This window comes from Dama dama, chromosome 1 (assembly GCF_033118175.1).
Source record: "Dama dama isolate Ldn47 chromosome 1, ASM3311817v1, whole genome shotgun sequence".
Taxonomy (NCBI): domain Eukaryota; kingdom Metazoa; phylum Chordata; class Mammalia; order Artiodactyla; family Cervidae; genus Dama; species Dama dama.
The window spans coordinates 76334811-76353925 of NC_083681.1; the positions used below are offsets into that span (position 1 = coordinate 76334811).

Sequence of the window (19115 nt, forward strand, 5' to 3'; positions counted from 1 at the left end):
TAATCAAAAAAAGAGAAGTTGTTAGGATGGTTATAGAGATTTTACTTTTTGAAATGCAAACATGTTTATTTTATTATGACTCAATACAATTTCTCTTTAGGTCGTCACTCTTCCACATAGCACAGATTATTCCCTGTCACTCTGAGAGTAAACTCTTCCCAATCAGGGGTCCATCAGTCACTTTGGTGCCTTTCTTTGCAGGGTAGAGTTTAAGTCCAGTCTCTGGTGTATAATCTGTGTTGTGTATATTTCTACTGCTTTGTAGAGAGGGACATTCACTTTATAAAATCCACTCTTCCCCATGCATAACCAGGCATTCTGAATGTATCTGGAGGAGCATAAAATCCTTCAAATATGTTTTCTAACTTACAACCAAAACCTGATTTTGAAACTTCAAAATAAAAAATTTGGATTTCATTTCTTTCTTTCTCACCCAGGCTTTTTTTGGGCCTCCTTTCTTTTTCTGATGCATCCTGAGTACTTAGAACAATGCCTAGTCCATGGTAGTCCATGGTAGGTACTTAATATTTGCTGAATTAATTATAAAAAATTTTGAGATTGACAAATATTTGCTATTATATTTAAAGTAGATAGTCAACAAGACATACTATATAACCCAGGGAACTCTACTCACTATTTTGTAAAAACTTAAATGAAAAAAATTGAGAAAAAAATGATACAGGTGTATATATATATATATACACGTCTATCTATCTATATACATATATGTCTGAATGATACAGGTGTATATATATATATATATACACATCTGTCTAACTAGCTATATACACATATGTCTGAATCACTTTGCAGTACACCTGCACCTAACACATTTTAATCAACTATACTGAAATATAAACTGAAAATTTAAAACTAGGCAGGAAGGGGGCGAAGCCGGGCGCGGGAGCCGGCGGCGGCCCGGGGAGCTCCGGATGGGCGCCGGGACAAAGGCACGGCCGCCGGCGCCCGGAGCAGCCCGAGCCGGGGCGCACAGCCCGAGCCGAGCGGGGGCGCACAGCCGGGGCGCAGCCCGCGCCCCCCGCCGCGATTGACATGATGTTTCCATAAAGCAGGCATTGGGCTCGTCACATCTCCCCCAGCAACTCAAATTCACTACTTCGGACTCCTGCGGTCGCATCAAAGATGAGTTTCAACTGCTGCAGGCTCAGTACCACAGTCTGAAACTCCAATGTGACAAGCTGGCCAGCGAGACGTCAGAAACGCAGCGTCGTTAAGTGATGCTCTAGGAGATGTCCTATGGCTTGAACGTCGAGATGCGCAAGCAGGCTGAAATCGGCAAGGGGCTACATGGGATGTGCGCCCAGGTCCTGGCCTACCTGTCCCAAGAGCACCAGCTGCAGGTCTTGGGAGCCATCAGAGGGCTAAGCAGGGCACTGCTCCCGAGCTGAACTCCGTCATCCGACAGCAGCTCCAAGCCCACCAGCTGCGTCAGCGGCAGGCTCCGGCCCTGCCCCGACCCCCCTGCCTGTGGGGCTGCAGCCCCCTTCTCTGCCGGCGGTCAGCGCGGCCACCGCCTCCTCTCTCTGTCGGCTCCCAGGCCCACCTCTCCAAGGAAGACAAAAACGGGCATGACGGTGACACCCACCAGGAGGACGACGGCGAGAAGTCGGACTAGTGGGCGGCTGGGATGGGGAGGGTGGGGGGTGGGACAGAGGGGAGACAGACCCTGAGAGAGAGGAAGGTTCAGCACGCGAGACACAGGAATAGCTTGGGATTGGCCAGAGTCCGGCGGTATTTACGGTAGCTGCCTGCCGGGGCTGCCGCCCTGCTTCTGGGCCCTACCCTCGCTTGGCTCCTACCCCCAGTTCCTGGCCTCCCTCCTCCTCCCCTGTAGCCTGAATGGGTCAGTACCCACGCATACCACAGATGAGGCAAGCTGAGGCCTGGAGATGCAGGCGGGAGGCCAGGTCCTCAGGGAGCAAAACCTCAAGAGGTCCAACACCCCCTGCATTTCCCTGATTCACACACATGTAACTGACAGTCTACCCGCCGGGGGTGGGGGGGAGGGCCCACCTTGGGGGACACCCAGCCTGCCATCCTGGCACTGCGTTCGAACACAGTGCTAGCTGCCCCTCCCCCCCCCCCCCCCCCCCGGGCACCCTGCGTCTCTCCCTCCCACCCACTCACCCTCCATGAGCTCCTGATGCCTGCACCCACACAAGAAAGGGGCCGCCAACAGAGATCTTAGCCCCAGGGGAACAGAGTGGGGCCAGCAACTCAGAATTCCCTCTCTCCCCTTCCCGAATAAAGATGAGGGTACTCAAGTTGTCTTGGTTTTTATTTCTCCCCCCCTTTTCCAGTATACTAGCTTGTCTTTTAAGAAAAGGGATATTAAAAAAAGGAAAAAGAGAAAAATGAAAAAAGAAAAAAAAAAAGCAACACCCACACCTGTGTCTGTATATAGCCTTTTAGACTGTCAGCTTTTGTTGTGTTCAGGCGTTTGATCTCTATGGAGAGAAGTGAAAATGCTGGATTGAGGGTGGGCTTAGCTGTGCCTTTCAAATAAAGACGTTAGAAGGTTAAAAAAAAAAAAGTAAAACTAGAGGTTCTAATTTAGTAGTTTGTCATTCAATTGACACGAAAATGAAAGTGTTAATTGCTTAGCTGTGTCCTACTGCAACTTCGTAGACTGTAGCCCACCAGGCTGCTCTGTCCAAGGAATTTTCCAGGCAAGAATACTGGAGTGGGTTGCCATTTCCTTCTTTATTGGATTGACTTTTTTGTCTCTTAAACAAATTACCCATGTGTATCTGAAGCCAATGATATTTGCACACATTTGGGGCTATTGGGTTATTTGCCTATTGTACTTTAGTCCAGATTCACATCATAAATCAATTAATGAGGTGACCTGAGTTCTTAAGTTTGTTTTTTTAAATTATGGTCAAGTATGCATAATAAATTTATATTTTCCACAGGACTGGAAAAGGTCAGTTTTCATTCCAGTCCCCAAGAAGGACAATGCCAAAGAATGTTCAAACTACCTCCCAATTGCGCTCATCTCACATGCTAGCAAAGTAATCCTCAAAATTCTCCAAGCCAAGCTTCAACAATACGTGAACTGTGAAATTCCAGATGTTCAAGCTGGATTTAGAAAAGGCAGAGGAACCAGAGATCTAATTGCCAACATCCGCTGGATCATTGAAAAAGCAAGAGAGTTCCAGAAAAACATCTACTTCTGCTTTATTGACAATGCCAAAGCCTTTGACTGTGTGGATCACAAGAAATTGTGGAAAATTCTTCAAGAGATGGGAATACCAAACCACCTTACTTGCCACTGAAAAATCTGTATGCAGGTCAAGAAACAGCAGTTAGAACCAGACATGGAACAAAGGACTGTTTCCAAACTGGGAAAGGAGGACATCAAGGCTATACATTGTCACCCTGCTTATTTAACTTATATGCAGAGTACATCATGAGAAACCCTGGGCTGGATGAAGCACAAGCTGGAATCAAGATTGCTGGGAGAAATATTAACAACCTCAGACATGCAGATGAAACCACCCTTATGGCAGAAAGTGAAGAAGAACTGAAGAGCATCTTGATGAAAGTAAAAGAGTAGAGTGAAAATGCTGGCTTAAAACTCAACATTAATTAGCTGGGATCGGGTGGAGAGGGAGGAGGGAGGGGGGATCGGGTTGGGGAATACATGTAAATCCATGGGTGATTCATGTCAATGTATGACAAAAACCACTACAATATTGTAAAGTAATTAGCCTCCAACTAATAAAAATAAATGGAAAAAAAAGAAAAAAAAACTCAACATTAATTAGCCTGCAATTAAAACAAATAAATTAATTTAAAAAAATAAAAATTAATGAAACAAACAAAAAAATGATGTTCACAGTTGTGCCACTTACAAGAGTTAAAACAGCAGAAAAAAACTTACATGTCTAATAAACAGAACTGCTTAAAGGAAAAAAAAAGAAAAAAACCTCAACATTCAAAAAACTAACATCATGCCATCCAATGCCATCACTTCATGGCAAATAGACGCTGGAACCAAAAAAACAGGGAGAGACTTAATTTTTTTGGGCTCCAAAATCACTGCAGATGGTGACTGCAGCCCTGAAATGAAAAGACGCTTGTTCTTTGGAAGAAAATTATGACCAAGCTAGACAGCATATTAAAATGCAGAGACATTACCTTGCCAACAAAGGTCCGTCTAGTCAAAGCTATAGTTTTTCCAGTAGTCATGTATGGATGTGAGAGTTGGACTATAAAGAAAGCAGAGTGTCAACAATTGATGCTTTTGAACTGTGGTGTTGGAGAAGACTCTTGAGAGTCCCTTGGACTGCAAGGAGATCAAACCAGTCCATTCTAAAGGAAATCAACCCTGAATATTCATTGGAAGGACTGATGCTGAAGCTAAAACTCCAATACTTTGACCCCCTGATGCAAAGAACTGACTCACTGCAAAAGACCCTGATGCTGGAAAAGATTGAAGGTGGGAGGAGAAGGGGGACGACAGAGCATGAGATGGTTGGATGGCATTATCAACTCAATGGACGTGAGTTTGAGCAAGCTCTGGGAGTTGGGAATGGACAGGAATTGGGTGACTGACAGGGAAGCCTGGCGTGGTGCATTTCATGAGGTCACAAAGAGTCGGACAGGACTGTGGGACTGAACTGAACTGAACTGTTACATAATAAAATGTATAATTTTCACCATCTTAAGGTGGTATTAATTTAATTCACATTGTTGTGTAAATGTTACTAGTGTCTATCTTGAGAACTAGTCCAACTTCACAAACTGAAAGTCCATAATTATTAAAGAAAATTTCCCATTTTCACCTACAGAGACCCAGGCAACCTCCATTCTACTTTCTGTCTATGAATCTGTTTTATTTGCCTCAGTCAGTTGGAATCATACAAAATCTGCTTTTGTGTGTGTGCATGTGACTGCCTTTTTCATTTAGTGTCATATAAAACCCTTTTTCCGTTAAATCTTCTTGACACCCTTGCTGAAATTTATTAAATACATATTTAGAGATTTATTTCTAGGCTGTCTATTATAGTTTATTAATCTGTTATTCATCTTTATTCCAATATGGGTGCTGGGATTACTATAGCTTTGTAGTTTGTTTTAGAATGTGGAAGTATGAGCTCTCTAACTTCTTTTTCAATATTGTTTTGGTAATTTGTAGTCCTTGAGATTCCATATGGATTTTAGCATGGATTTTTCTATTTTTGCTAAAAATATTTTTGGTGTTTTGATAGGGATTGCACTATATTTTAGATCACCTGAGATAGTATTAATTTCTTAATACTGTTAAATAGTCCAGCTCATAAATGTCTTCTCATATATGTGTGTGTTCTATAATATCTCTGAGTAATGCTTATAATTTTCAATTTACAAGACTATTGTCTTCTTGGTTAAGCTTATTCTTAACTATTTTATTCTTTGTGATGTTGTGGTAGAGTTATTTCCTTAATTTCTCCTTGAGTGGTTTATGATCATATAAACTTTTACATTATTTCATAAAAATACTTTCAATAAGCTGCAAATAGGAGTGTACCTGAACATGATACTGTTCAAATATGAGAGATCCACAGCTAATACACTCACTTTTAAAAGTTTATAGCTTCTCATTAAAATATGGAACAGGACGAGCAGGCACACATTTTTAAATTTAGTACTACCGTATAATTTTCTATGAAAATTTTAGATTTTTCCAAGTACAACTCTTGTGAGGTACTTTTGTTTTTGTTTTGCTTTTGTTTTAAGCTTTGGTGGTGATATTTATTGGGATTGAATTGAATACATAGATAATGTTGAGGAATAAATTGGTATCTTTTCAATTATTTTCCTATCCAATGTGGTTCTAGATTAATGTTAATTCTAAGCATTTACATTTTTGTTGCTTTTGAGGAAACAATGTCTTTTTGTTGCATTTTCTTTGTTTAAGTTTAGTTTTCTTTTTTTTTTTTTGATGTGGATCATTTTTAAAGTCTTCATTGAATTTGTTACAACATCTTTACAATATTGCATCTGTTGTATGTTCTGATTTTTTGGCCGTGAGGCATGTGGGAACCTAGGTCCCCAACCAGGGATTGAACTTGCATCCCATGCATTGGAAGGCGAAGTTTCAACTACTAGTTTTCCCTGGTGGTTCAGAGGTTAAAGCGTCTGCTGCAATTCAGGAGACGGGGGTTCGACCTCTGAGTCGGGAAGATCCCCTGGAGAAGAAAATGACAACACACTCCAGTATTCTTGCCTGGAGAATCCCACAGAGGGAGGAGCCTGGTAGGCTACGGTCCATAGGGTCGCAAAGAATCGGACATGACTGAGCACTTTCACTTTCACGTTCCCCACCTGGGAAGACCTTACATTAAATAGGGTCTATTTTACTTTTTGCATGTGTATGGATTGGCTGGAAGCTTCCCAGGTGACTCAGTAGTAAAGAATACGCCTGCCAATGCAGGAGATATTAGAGGAGTGGGTTCGATTCCTGGGTTGGGAAGATCCCCTGGAGAAGGGAATGGCAACTCACTCCAACATTGTTGCCTGGAATATGCCACGGGCAGATGAACATTGTGGGTTGCAGTCCATGTGGTCATGAAGAGTTGAATATGACTGAATACACACACACAGACTGGATATGGATTTTTTATTTATCATGTGGCTGAGGTACTCCTGAACTCTTTTAATAATTTAACAGTGTTTTTTTTTTTTAATTGGAGGATAATTTTTTTTAAACAATGTAGTGTTGGTTTCTGCCACACATCAGCATGAATCAGCCTAGGCATATGTACGTGCCCCCTCTCGTGAACCTCCTTCCCACCGCCCGCCCCATCCCACCCCTCTAGGCTGTCACAGAGCACAGGTTGAGCTCCCTGTATTACACAGCAATTTTCCATTAGCAATCTATTTCATATATGGTGATGTGTATGCTTCAATGTTACTCTCTCAACTCGTCCCACCCTCTTCATCCTCCACCGTATCTACCTCTATTGCAGTCTTGCAAATAGGTTCGATAGTACCATTTTTCTAGGTTCCATATATATGTACTATTACACCATATTTATTTTTCTCTTTCTGACTTACTTCATGTTGTATAACAGGCTCTAGGTTAATCCAGCTGAAGTGAGATAATTTTATTTATGAATTTTTATTTAGTTTTGCTTTCTGTAACAGTGCTTCTAATGGCTGCTTCTTCCTACCCTTTCAATCACAGCTTAAACATCACCTGTTCAGTTCAGTTCAGTTCAGTTACTCAGTCATGTCTGACTCTTTGTGATCCCATGGACTGCAGCACACCAGGCTTCCCTGACCATCACCACTACCTAGAGCTTACTCAAACTCATGTCCATTGAGTTGGTAAGGCCATCCAACCATCTCATCCTCTTGTGTCCCCTTCTCCTCCCACTTTCAATCTTTCCCAGAATCAGGGTCTTTTGAAGTGAGTCAGTTCTTCCCATAAGGTGGCCAAAGTATTGGAGCTTCAGCCTCAGCATCAGTCCTTCCAATGAATATTCAGGACTAATTTCCTTTAGGGTTGACTGTTTTGATCTCCTTGCAGTCCAATAGACTCTCAAGAGTCTTTGCCAAAACCACAGTTCAAAAGCATCAATTCTTTGGTGCTCAGCTTTCTTTATAGTCCAACTCTTACTTCCATACATGACTACTGGAAAAACCATAGCTTTGACTAGATGGACCGGTTTGCTGGCAAAGTTATGTTTCTGCTTTTTAATGTGCTTTCTAGGTTTGTCATGGCTTTTCTTCTAAGGAGCAAACATCTTTTAATTTCATGGCTGCAGTCACCATCTTCAGTGATTTTGGAGCCCCCCAAAATACAGCCTTGTCTAACTAAATGAAACCATGAGCCATGCTGTGTAGGGCTACCCAAGATGGATGGGTCATGGTGGAGAGTTCTGACAAAATGTGTTCTACTGGAGAAGGGAGTGGAAAACCATTTCAGTATTCTTGCCTTGAGAACCCCATGAACAGTATGGAGTGTTAGGTTCACAAGTCAAGGTAAATTGGGTGTGGCCATGTAGGAGATGAGGGATTCCCTGATGGCTCAGAGGTTAAAGTGTCTGCCTGCATCTGCCTGCAATGCGGGAGACCTAGGTTTGATCCCTGGGTGGGGAAGATCCACTGGAGAAGGAAATGGCAACCCACTCCAGTATTCTTGCCTGGAGAATCCCATGGACAGAGGAGCCTGGTGGGCTACAGTCCACAGGGTCGCAAAGAGTCAGACACCACTGAGTGACTTCACTTTCACTTTCACTTATGTAGGAAATGACAAGAGTGAACATTGACATCTTAGGAATCAGTGAACTAAAGTGGATGGGAATGGGCACATTTAATTAAGATGACCATTATATCTGCTACTTTGGGCAAAAATTCCTTAGAAAAAATGGAGTAGCCCTTATAGTCAGCAAAAGAGCCTGAAATGCAGTATTTTAATGCAATCTCAAAAAAAGACAGAATGATTTCAGTTCATTTCCAAGGCAAACCATTCAACATTACAGTAATCCAAACCTATGCCCCAACCACTAATGCTGAAGAAGTTGAGGTCAAATAGATCTATGAAGACCTACAAGATCTTCTAGAATTAACACATACACACACACACACAAAGATTTCTTTTTCATTATAGGGGATTGGAAAGTAAAAGTAGGAAGTCAAGCGATACCTGGAGTAAGTGGAAACTTTGGTCTTGGAGTACAAAATGAAGCAGGGCAAAGGCGAACAAAATTTTGCCAAGAGAACAAACTGGTCATAGCAAACAACCTCTTCTAACAACACAAGAGACAACTCGAATATGGACATCACCAGATGGTCAATACCAAAATCAGATTGATTATATTCTTTGCAGCCAAAGATGGAAATGTTCTATACAGTCAGCAAAAAGAGCAGGAGCTGACTGTGGCTCAGATCATGAGCTCCTTATAGCAAAGTTCATACTTACATTGAACAAAGCAGAGAAAACCCCTAGACCGTTCAGGTTTGACCTAATCAAATCACTTATGATTATACAATGAAAGTGGCAAATATATTCAAGGGATTAAATCTGATAGAGTGTCTGAAGAACTATCAACAGAGGTTTGTAACACCACCCAGTAGGTAGTGACTGAAGTCACCCCCAAGAAAAAGAAATGCAACAATGCAAATTAGTTGTTTGAGGAGGCCTTACAAATAGCTGAGAGAAGAAGAGACATGGAAGTAAAAGGAGAAAGGGAAAGACATATCCAACTGAATGCTGCTGCTGCTGCTGCTAAGTCGCTTCAGTCGTTTCCGACTCTGTGCGACCCCATAGACGGCAGCCCACCAGGCTCCCTCGTCCCTGGGATTCTCCAGGCAAGAATGCTGAGGTGGGTTGCCATTTCCTTCTCCAGTGCGTGAAAGTGAAAAGTGAAAGTGAAGTCGCTCAGTCGTGTCTGACTCTTCACGACCCCAGGTGTCAGGGAATGTTTAATTTTAAGGAATCCTATATGTTGTTTTCTGTTTCTCAAGGGCTCTCTGTTCCTTATCAGTTCCTGGAAAACAGGAACGAGCAGAACTGCATGCAGTTTTCAGGACTGAGGTCACGAGACGGCATGCATACGTGGATTCCTTTCAGTAGCCTTTTACTTTTCTGTAAAAATGCTTAGTCGTGTTCCTATTTCTCAAGATATCGACTGTCTACTGGCCTTGTGATTGTTATTCCCCTAGTTACTGTTGTCATGGCCCTATGATGGTCATTCCCTTAGTTATTGCAGCTATGCATCTGGTTTCGGTGGTTTTGCTCAACTCTATTTTTTTGCCTGAAGTTTCCTTGTGTAACAATATATAAGTGCACACTGCCATGAGTAAAGCACCCTTGTTCACCAGAGACTTGGGTCCCCCACGTCCTTCTTTTTGTCGTTTTCTTTTCATTGTGTCCAGTCCCCAGGTCCGATCTGTCAAGAAGACCATAACACCCAGGGACTGTAGCCTACCAGGCTCTTCCATCCATGGAATTTCCCAGGCAAGAGTACTGGAGTGAGTTGCCATTTCCTTCTCCAACCCAACTGAATACAGAGTTTCAAAGAACAGCAAGGAGAAATAAGAAAGCCTTCTTAAGTGAACAATGCAAATAAATAGATGAAAACAGTAGAGTAGGAAAGATTAGATATTTCTCCTAAAAAATTGGAGATACCAAAGGAACATTGCATGCAAGGACAGGCACACTAAAGGACAGAAATGGTATGGACCTAACAGAAGCAGAAGATATTAAGAAGAGATGGCAAAAATATGCAGAAGAACTGTACAAGAAAAGGTTTTCATGACCCAGTTAACCATGATGGTCTGGTCACTCACCTGAAGCAGATATCCTGGAGCATGAACTCACGTGGTCCTTAGGAAGCATTACTATGAAGAAAGCTGAGGGAGGTGAAAAATTTCAGCTGAGCTACTTCAAATCTTAAAAGATGATGGTGTTTAAGTTGCTGTATTCAATAAGCCAACAAATTTGGAAAACTTAGCAATGGCCACAGGACTGGATAAGATCAGTTTTTGTTCCATTTCCAAAGAAGGGCAATCCCAAAGAATGTTCAAACTATTGTAAAATTGTGCTCATTTCACATGTTAGCAAGGTAATGCTCAAAATCCTTCACTAGGCTTCAACAGTATGGGAACCAAGAAATTTCAGAAATACAGTGTGGATTTAGAAAAGCCTGAGGAACTAGTGATCAAATTGCCAACATCCACTGGAGCACAGGAAAGGCAAGAAATTCAGAAAAACATTGCTTCATTGATTACGCTTGAGCCTTTCACTGCGTAGATCACAACAAGCTGTGGAAAATTCTTACAGAGATGGGAATACCAGAGCACCTTACACAGCTTCTGAGAAAGCTGTATGCAGGCCAAGAAGCAGCAGTTAGAATTCAACATGGAACAGTGGACTGGTTCCAAATTGCGAAAGGAGTATGCCAAGGCTATATATTGTCACCCTGCAATTTAACTTCTTTGCAGTGTTGTGGTTTTCAGTCGCCAAGTCATGTCCGACTCTTTGTGACTCCATGGAATGCATCACGACAAGCCTCCCCTGTCCCTCACATTTTCTTGGAGTTTGCCCAAGTTCATGTTCATTGCATCTGTGATGCCATCCAGCCATCTCATCCTCTGACAGCCCCTTCTACTTCTGCCCTCTGTCTTTCCAGCATCAGGGACTTTTCCAATGAGTTGTCTGTTTGTGTCAAATGACAGAACTCCTGGAGCTTCAGCTTCAGCATTAGTCCTTCTAGTGAATATTCAGGGTTGATCTTCCTTAAGATAGACTCATTTGATCTTCTTGCTGTTCAGGGGACTTTCAGGAGTCTTCTCCAGCACCACAGTTTGAAGGCATCAGTTCTTTGGTATTCTGCCTTCTTTATTGTCCAGTAGTCCAGCTCTCATGATGGTACATGACCACTGGAAAGACCATAGCCTTGACTATTCAGACCTTTGTCAGCAGAGTAATGTCTCTACTCTTCAACACACTAGCTAGGTTTGTCATTGCTTTCCTGATAAGAAGCAATCATCGTTTGATTTCATGGCAGCAGTCACCATGCACAATGATTTTGGAGCCCAAGAAGAGGAAATCTGTCACTGCTTCCACCTTCTACCCAACTACATGCCATGCAGTAATGGAGCCAGATGACATGATTTTAGGTTTTTAATATTTAGTTTGAAGCTGGCTCTTTCACTGTCTTACTTCATTATGCAGAGTTCAGTTCAGTTCCTCAGGCATGTCCAACTCTTTGCAACCCCATGGAATGCAGCACTCCAGGCCTTCCTGTCCATTACCAACTCCGGGAGCTTACTCAAACACATGTCCATTGAGTTGGTGATGCTTCAAACATCTCATCCTCTTTCATCCCTTTCTCCTCCCTTCTTCAGTCTTTCCCAGCATCAGCGTCTTTTCCAATGAGTCAGTTCTTCACAGCAGGTCGCTAAAGTATTGGAGTTTCAGCTTCAGCATCAGTCCTTCCAATGAATATTCAGGACTGATTTCCTTTAGGATGGACTGGTTGGTCTCTTTGCAGTCCAAGGGACTCTCAAGAGTCTTCTCCAACACCACAGTTCAAAAACATAAATTCTTTGGTGCTCAGTTTTCTTTATAGTCCAACTCTCACAACCATACATGACTACTGGAAAAACCATACCTTTGACTAGATGGACCTTTGTCGGCAAAGTAATGTCTCTGCTTTTTAATATGCTGTCTAGATTGCTCATTTCTAGGTCATTGCTGTCTAAGTTGGCTTTTCTTCCAAGAAGCAAGTGTCTTTTAATTTCATGGCTGCAGTCACCATCTGCAGTGATTTGGGAGACCAAGAAAACAAAATCTCTCACTGATTCCATTGTTCCCCCATCTATTTGCCATGAATTGATGGGGCTGGATCTCAAGATCTTAGTATTTTGAATGTTGAGTTTTAAGCCAGCTTTTTCACTTTGCCCTTTCACTTTCGTCAAAAGGCTCTTCAGTTTCTCTTTGCTTTCTTCCATAAAGATGGAGTAATCTGCATGTCTGAGGTTTTATATATTTCTCCTGGCCATCTTGATTCCATCTTGTGCTTCATCCAGCCCAGCATTTTGCATGATGTACTCTGCATAGAAGTAAAATAAGCAGCGTTACAATATACAGCCTTGATGTACTCCTCTCCCAAATTTGAACCAGTCTGTTGTTCCATGTCCAGTTCTAACTGTTGCTTCTTGACCTGCATATAGATTTCTCAGGAGGCAAGTAAGGTGGTCTGGTATTCCCATCTCTTGAAGAATTTTCCACAGTTTTTGTGATCCACACAGTCAAAATCTTTGGCATAGTCAATAAAGCAGAGGTATATGTTTTTCTGGAACTCTCTTGCTTTTTTGATGATACAACAGATGTAGGCAATTTGATCTCTGGTTCCTCTGCCTTTTCTAAATCCAGCTTGAACATCTGGATGTTCTCAGTTCATGTACTGCTGAAGCCTGGCTTGGAGAATTTTGAGCATTACTTTGTTAGTGTGTGAGATGAGTCCAAGTGTGTGATAGTTTGGACATTCTTTGGCATTGTCCTTCTTTGAGATTGGAATGAAAACAGCTTTTCCAGTCCTGTGACCACTGCTGAGTATTCCAAATTTGCTGGCATATCGAGTGCAGCACTCTGTGTCATCTTTTTGGTCTTAAAATAGCTCAACTGGCACTCCATCACCTCCACTAGCTTTGTTTGCAGTGATGATTCGTAAGGTCCACTTGACTTTGGATTCCAGGGTGTCTGGCTATAGCAGAGTGATCACACCAATGTGGTTATCTGGGTCATGAAAATCTTTTTTGTATAGTTCTTCTGTGTATTCTTGCCATCTGTTCTTAATTCCAAAGAAAATAGCTAGTTCCAAAGAATAGCAAGGAGAGATAAGAAAGCCTTCTTAAGTGATCAATGCAAAGAAATAAAGGCAAATAATAGCATGAGAATGACTAGAGATCTCTTCAAAAAAATTAGAAATACCAAAGGAATATTTCTTCAAAAGATGGGCACAATAAAGGACAGAAATATTACAGACCTAACAGAAGTAGAAGATATTAAGAAAATGTGGCAAGAATGCACATAAGATCTATACAAAAAAAGATCTTAACAAACCAGATAATCACGATGGTGAATTTAAAATTAGCTACTACATATTTTATTTTAAGGTATTTAACTGTGTTTTCTGATGTAATTTTCATATATCTAACCAAAATTTTAGGTGATTAAATTACATCTTAAAAGGATAGAAAATCATGCTATGGCAGGTGGGGAAATACACAACATATCTATTCACTGGAGAAAAATGACTGGGTTTATATATTAATTGTCTTTAATTAATTGTCTTTATTTTTTTTTATTTTATTATTATTATTATTATTATTTTTTTCCAGTGGGTTTTGTCATACATTGATATGAATCAGCCATGGATTTACATGTATTCCCAATCCCGATCCCCCCTCCCACCTCCCTCTCCACCCGATTCCTCTGGGTCTTCCCAGTGCACCAGGCCGGAGCACTTGTCTCGTGCATCCCACCTGGGCTGGTGATCTGTTTCACCATAGATAGTATACATGCTGTTCTTTTGAAATATCCCACCCTCACATTCTCCCACAAAGTTCAAAAGTCTGTTCTGTATTTCTGTGTCTCTTTTTCTGTTCTGCATATAGGGTTATCGTTATCACCTTTCTAAATTCCATATACATGTGTCAGGATAGATCAACTAAACAGAAAATTAACAACGAAACACAAACCTTAAATGACACAATGGACCAGCTAGACCTAATTGATATCTATAGGACATTTCACCCCAAAACAATCAACTTCACCTTTTTCTCAAGTGCACATGGAACATTCTCCAGAATAGATCACATCCTGGGCCATAAATCTGGTCTTGGAAAATTCAAAAAAATTGAAATCATTCCAGTCATCTTTTCTGACCACAGTGCAGTAAGATTAGATCTCAATTACAGGGAAAAAATTGTTAAAACTTCAAACATATGGAGGCTAAAATTAATTGTCTTTAATTGATTGTCTTTAGTCTCATGACGTCTCTTTTTTTCTCATGAACTTCTCATTCTTATGAAGAGTTTTTCTAATGTTGGACATTACTGACATGAATTATGTGATTTTTCCTATTAAAATCTTTGCATATAGGTGATCTTTAAAAACTCTGGGGAAAGTCCCAGTGAATTAATTAAATAGGAACCAATCTTGGACATATTCCAGTTCTAAGACTCAATGATACTTGCAGCTGGAAGGGATGAAATAGCCCATGATCTTCACCCCTAAGGGTAAGAAGATGCTATCCACTTAGTAAGTGGCATCGAGTTTTCCTGAGGTCTTTTCTTAGACTTAAAGTATAACTTAAAAAAAATCACATGAATATCTTTCAAAATTTTAGGTCAATTAATCTGGCCAGCTAGCATGACAGAATGAGAAGGGCTAAACAGCCAAATGCTATTTTTCTTTTTCAAGTTAGTAGAAATAAGTTACTTGTGAAAAATTTTCCTGGGAAATGGCTACTTGATATCTTCTATGTATATATAGGATTTCTTGGTCATTTTGATAAATTTCTAATTTGATAAACTTTTGTTTCTCTGTATGCACCCTGGAATTCCTTTCAAATAATCTACACTGCACATAAAAATGACTTGAATAATCATGAGACTCCATGGAGAAAATGGACAGACAGCCAAATGAAATCAAATTTATCCTCAAATAATAAGGCAGTCTTTTGCCCTCTCTTGTCAAACTGGATAAAAAATAATTCTGAGTGTTTACGAGTAACTTAAAGACATCGTTCAGATTCTGAAGAAACCTCTAAAGGTAAGACTAATGGTAAATCATGGGAACCAGACTCACAAGTGTGGAATGTTCTTTGTTGTAAAAGAAAGTATATTACTTTGAAATCAATCAAACTTAGATTCAGTTCTAGATGTAACCCTTAAAAATATGTGATTTGAGGGAAATGAATGAGATATTCTGAGCATTAGTTTCTTCCATTATAAAATGGGAATTTCAGTTCTTGTTACTCTAAACATTAAGTGTGATACATTAAACTATGAGTCTGTGATTGGAATATACGGTTAATACTTTTCAGCAGCAAGATGATGTTATCAGAATAAAATTTAAAAGGACAATTTGGGCTGCTTTAGGAGAATCAGTTTTTGGAGGCCAAAATAAACATGAAGAGATTTGGCAGGAGGCTACTGTAGTAGACCAGGAAGAAATTAAGAAGTAGGATATGATCAAACTTGTGATATATTTTGAAAATTGAGTAAATAGGAATTATTAAATTTTTATGAGAGTATCAAAGAGTGAAGAGCATTGAAATTTTTGTCTGAACAATAACATGGAAAATAATAGGATTTAATAGATAAATAGGGAGCACCTGTTGAAATTTTGTATAGAGAATGCTTATATTTATAGCAGAACTTTTAAAAGTTAGCTTTATAAATACTACATTGCCAGTAAACTATGCCAAAATTAGAGATGTTGCATATCAGCTCAGTTGCTCAGTCGTGTCCCACACTGCAATCCCATGGACTGCAACATGCCAGGCCTCCCTGTCCATCACCAACTCCTAGAGTTTATTCAAACTGATGTCCATTGAGTTGGTGATACTATCCAACCATCTCATCCTCTATTTTCCCCTTCTTCTCCTGCCTTCAATCTTTCCCAGCATCAGGGTCTTTTCTAATGAGTCATTTCTTCACATCAGGTGGCCAAAGTATTGGAGTTTCAGCTTCAGCATCAGTCCTTCCAATGAATATTCAGGACTGATATCCTTTAGGATGGACTGGTTGGATCTCCTTGCAGTCCAATGGACTCTCAAGAGTCTTCTCCAACACCACAGTTCAAAAGCATCTATTCTTCAGTTCTCAGCTTTCTCTATAGTCCAACTCTCACATCCGTACATGATCACTGGAAAAACCATACATTTGACTAGATGGATCGGTTTGTTGGCAAATTTATGTCTCTGCTTTTTAATATGCTGTCTATGTTGGTCACAACTTTTCTTCCAAGGAGCAAATGCCTTTTAATTTCATGGCTGCAGTCACCATCTGCGGTGATTTTGGAGCCCCAAAAAATAAAGTCAGCCACGGTTTCCACTGTTTCTGCATCTATTTGCCATGAAGTGATGGGGCCAGATGCCAGGGTCTTAGTTTTCTGAATGTTGAGCTTTAAGCCAACTTTTTCACTCTCCTCTTTCACCTTCATCAAGAGGCTCTTTAGTTCCTCTTCACTTTCTGCCATAAGGGTGGTGTCATATGCATATCTGAGGTTATTGACATTTCTCCTGGCAATCTTGATTCCAGCTTGTGCTTCATCCAGCCCAGCCTTTCTCATGATGCACTCTGCATATAAGTTAAATAACCAGGATGACAAAATGCAGCCTTATTGCACACACATGTTTGAAAATTAGGGGAGAAACAGGGGCTGACCCAAAATTAGACTGTGGTAGCTTTTGCTGGTCAGGAAAAGGGAAATATCCACCTCAAGACTTAAGAAGTGTCAGTGAGGTTTGAGACAGTTCAGGACAAGGATCTTCTGTTCACAGTTTGATCTATCTACACTGTAAATTACCTTAAGTGGGTCTCATTTATTATACTTTCTGACTCTGTAAGTGATGCACTTTTTCATGGAATTCTCTCCCATCTATTTTATACTTTCAATTTTTGAAAAACTCAACCAAAGCATTTCTTCCTCCAGGAAGCCTTCTTTTATTACAGTTTGACATACTCCTAAAGTGAAGGAAAGTGAAAGTGAAGTCATTCAGTCGTGTCTGACTCTTTGCCACCCCATGGACTGTAGCCTACCAGGCTCCTCTGTCCATGGGGTTTTCCAGGCAAGAGTACTGGGGTGGGTTGCTATTTCCTCTTCAGAGGATCTTCCCGACCCAGGGATCAAACCCGGGTCTCCCTCATTGTAGGCAGACGCTTTTACCATCTGAGGGACCTGTGATCCTAAGCACTGTGTGATATTCATTAAAAAAAAAAAAAATAATGTTGCTCAGTCATATCTGAGTTCGTGACTGCTTGGACTGTAATTTGCCAGGCTCCTCTCTCCATGGAATTTTCCAGGCAAGATAATGGAGTGGCTTGCCATTTCCTCCTCCAGTGGATGTTAACAATTCTGGGATCAAACCTAGGTCTCCTGCACTGCGGGCAGATTACCATCTGAGCACCAGGGAGGCCAAATATTAGTGGCATCTATAACTTGGGTCTGGAATTGCCTGATCCCTTGTTATGTACCATATCACTGAGGGAAAGAAACTATGCCTTACTCAAGTTGTAATCAAAATGTCTGTGACATATTAGACACAAATAGATGTTCTAGATACATTCTTCAAGTGAATGTGTAAATAAACAATTGTGCATTTAAGTGTTTTCTCCTTTAAGTGTTTTTTTTTTTTTTTTTCCAATTTAAGTGTTTTTCCCCTTGTCTTTTAGACCAACTACTTCTAATACCTGAACTCAGCTTCTGTCCAGACTGGATGGAACCAAGGAACAATGTAACTTACTTTGTCCTCCTGGGCCTCACTCAGAATCCAAAGGAACAGAAACTACTTTTTGTTATGTTCTTGTTCTTCTACATTTCGACCCTGATGGGCAATCTGGTCATTATTGTGATTATAATTGTCAGTAAGACCCTGAACTCACCAATGTACTTTTTTCTTGCTAGCTTATCTTTTATGGATGTCACTTATTCTTCTTGTATTACACTTAGAATGATTTCAGACTTGTTCTTAGGGGAAAAAATCATATCATTTGAATCTTGCATGACCCAACTGTTTACAGAGCACTTTTTTGGTGCATCAGAGATTGTGCTTCTGCTGGTGATGGCCTATGACCGCTATGTGGCCATCTGTAAGCCCTTGCATTATTTGGTGATCATGAGGCAGAGGGTGTGTGTTTTACTGCTGGTGGTGTCCTGGGTTGGAGGTTTTCTGCACTCAGTGATTCAACTTGGCACTGTTTCCGGGCTCCCATTCTGTGGCCCCAATGTCATTGATCACTTTATCTGTGACATGTTCCCTTTATTGAAACTCGTCTGTACTGACACCTATATCATTGGCATCTTAGTGTTGCCCAATGGAGGACTGATCTGCAGTCTTGGGTTTCTGCTCTTACTCATCTCCTACGGAGTCATCCTGCACTCTCTGAAGAACCTGAGTCAGGAAGGGAGGCGGAAAGCCCTCCAGACCTGTGGTTCCCACATCACCGTGATTGTCTGCTTCTTTGTTCCCTGCATTTTCATGTATGCCAGACCTGCTAAGACCTTCCCCATTGACAAATCTGTGAGTGTGTTCTATACAGTCATCAGTCCCATGCTGAACCCATTAATCTACAGTCTAAGAAATTCTGAGTTAACTAGTGCTATGAAGAAGGTCTGGAGAAGGAATATCATATCTCATTTTAAGTAAGTGCACTGATTACTATGAAGGGAGTCATTTGAAATCAGGGGACATTTCCTTTGAATGCAGAAGCATTTTGTGCTCAGTCACTCAGTCATGTCAGCTGTTTGCAACTGCATGGACTGTAGCCTGCCAGGCTCCTCTGTCCATGGGGATTCTCCAGACAAGGATACTGGAGTGAATTGCCACGCTCTCCTTCATGTGATCTTCTCAACCCAGTGATCG

The 19115-nt window shown here is 41.0% G+C and overlaps 1 protein-coding gene and 1 pseudogene across 1 annotated transcript; both read left to right on the top strand.

Moving 5' to 3' along the window:
- Positions 1-1053: 1053 nt before the first annotated feature.
- Positions 1054-1636, top strand: LOC133055306 (TLE family member 5-like; annotated as a pseudogene).
- A 16333-nt stretch (positions 1637-17969) lies between these two features.
- On the top strand, positions 17970-18899 carry LOC133055323 (olfactory receptor 4A47-like). Its single transcript, XM_061140677.1, has one exon. The coding sequence runs from the start codon at positions 17970-17972 to the stop codon at positions 18897-18899; it is 930 nt and encodes a 309-aa protein (XP_060996660.1).
- Positions 18900-19115: the final 216 nt, after the last annotated feature.

Coding starts and splice junctions, on each gene's coding strand:
- LOC133055323 (XM_061140677.1), top strand. CDS start 17,970: ATGGAACCAAGGAACAATGTAACTTACTTTGTCCTCCTGGGCCTCACT.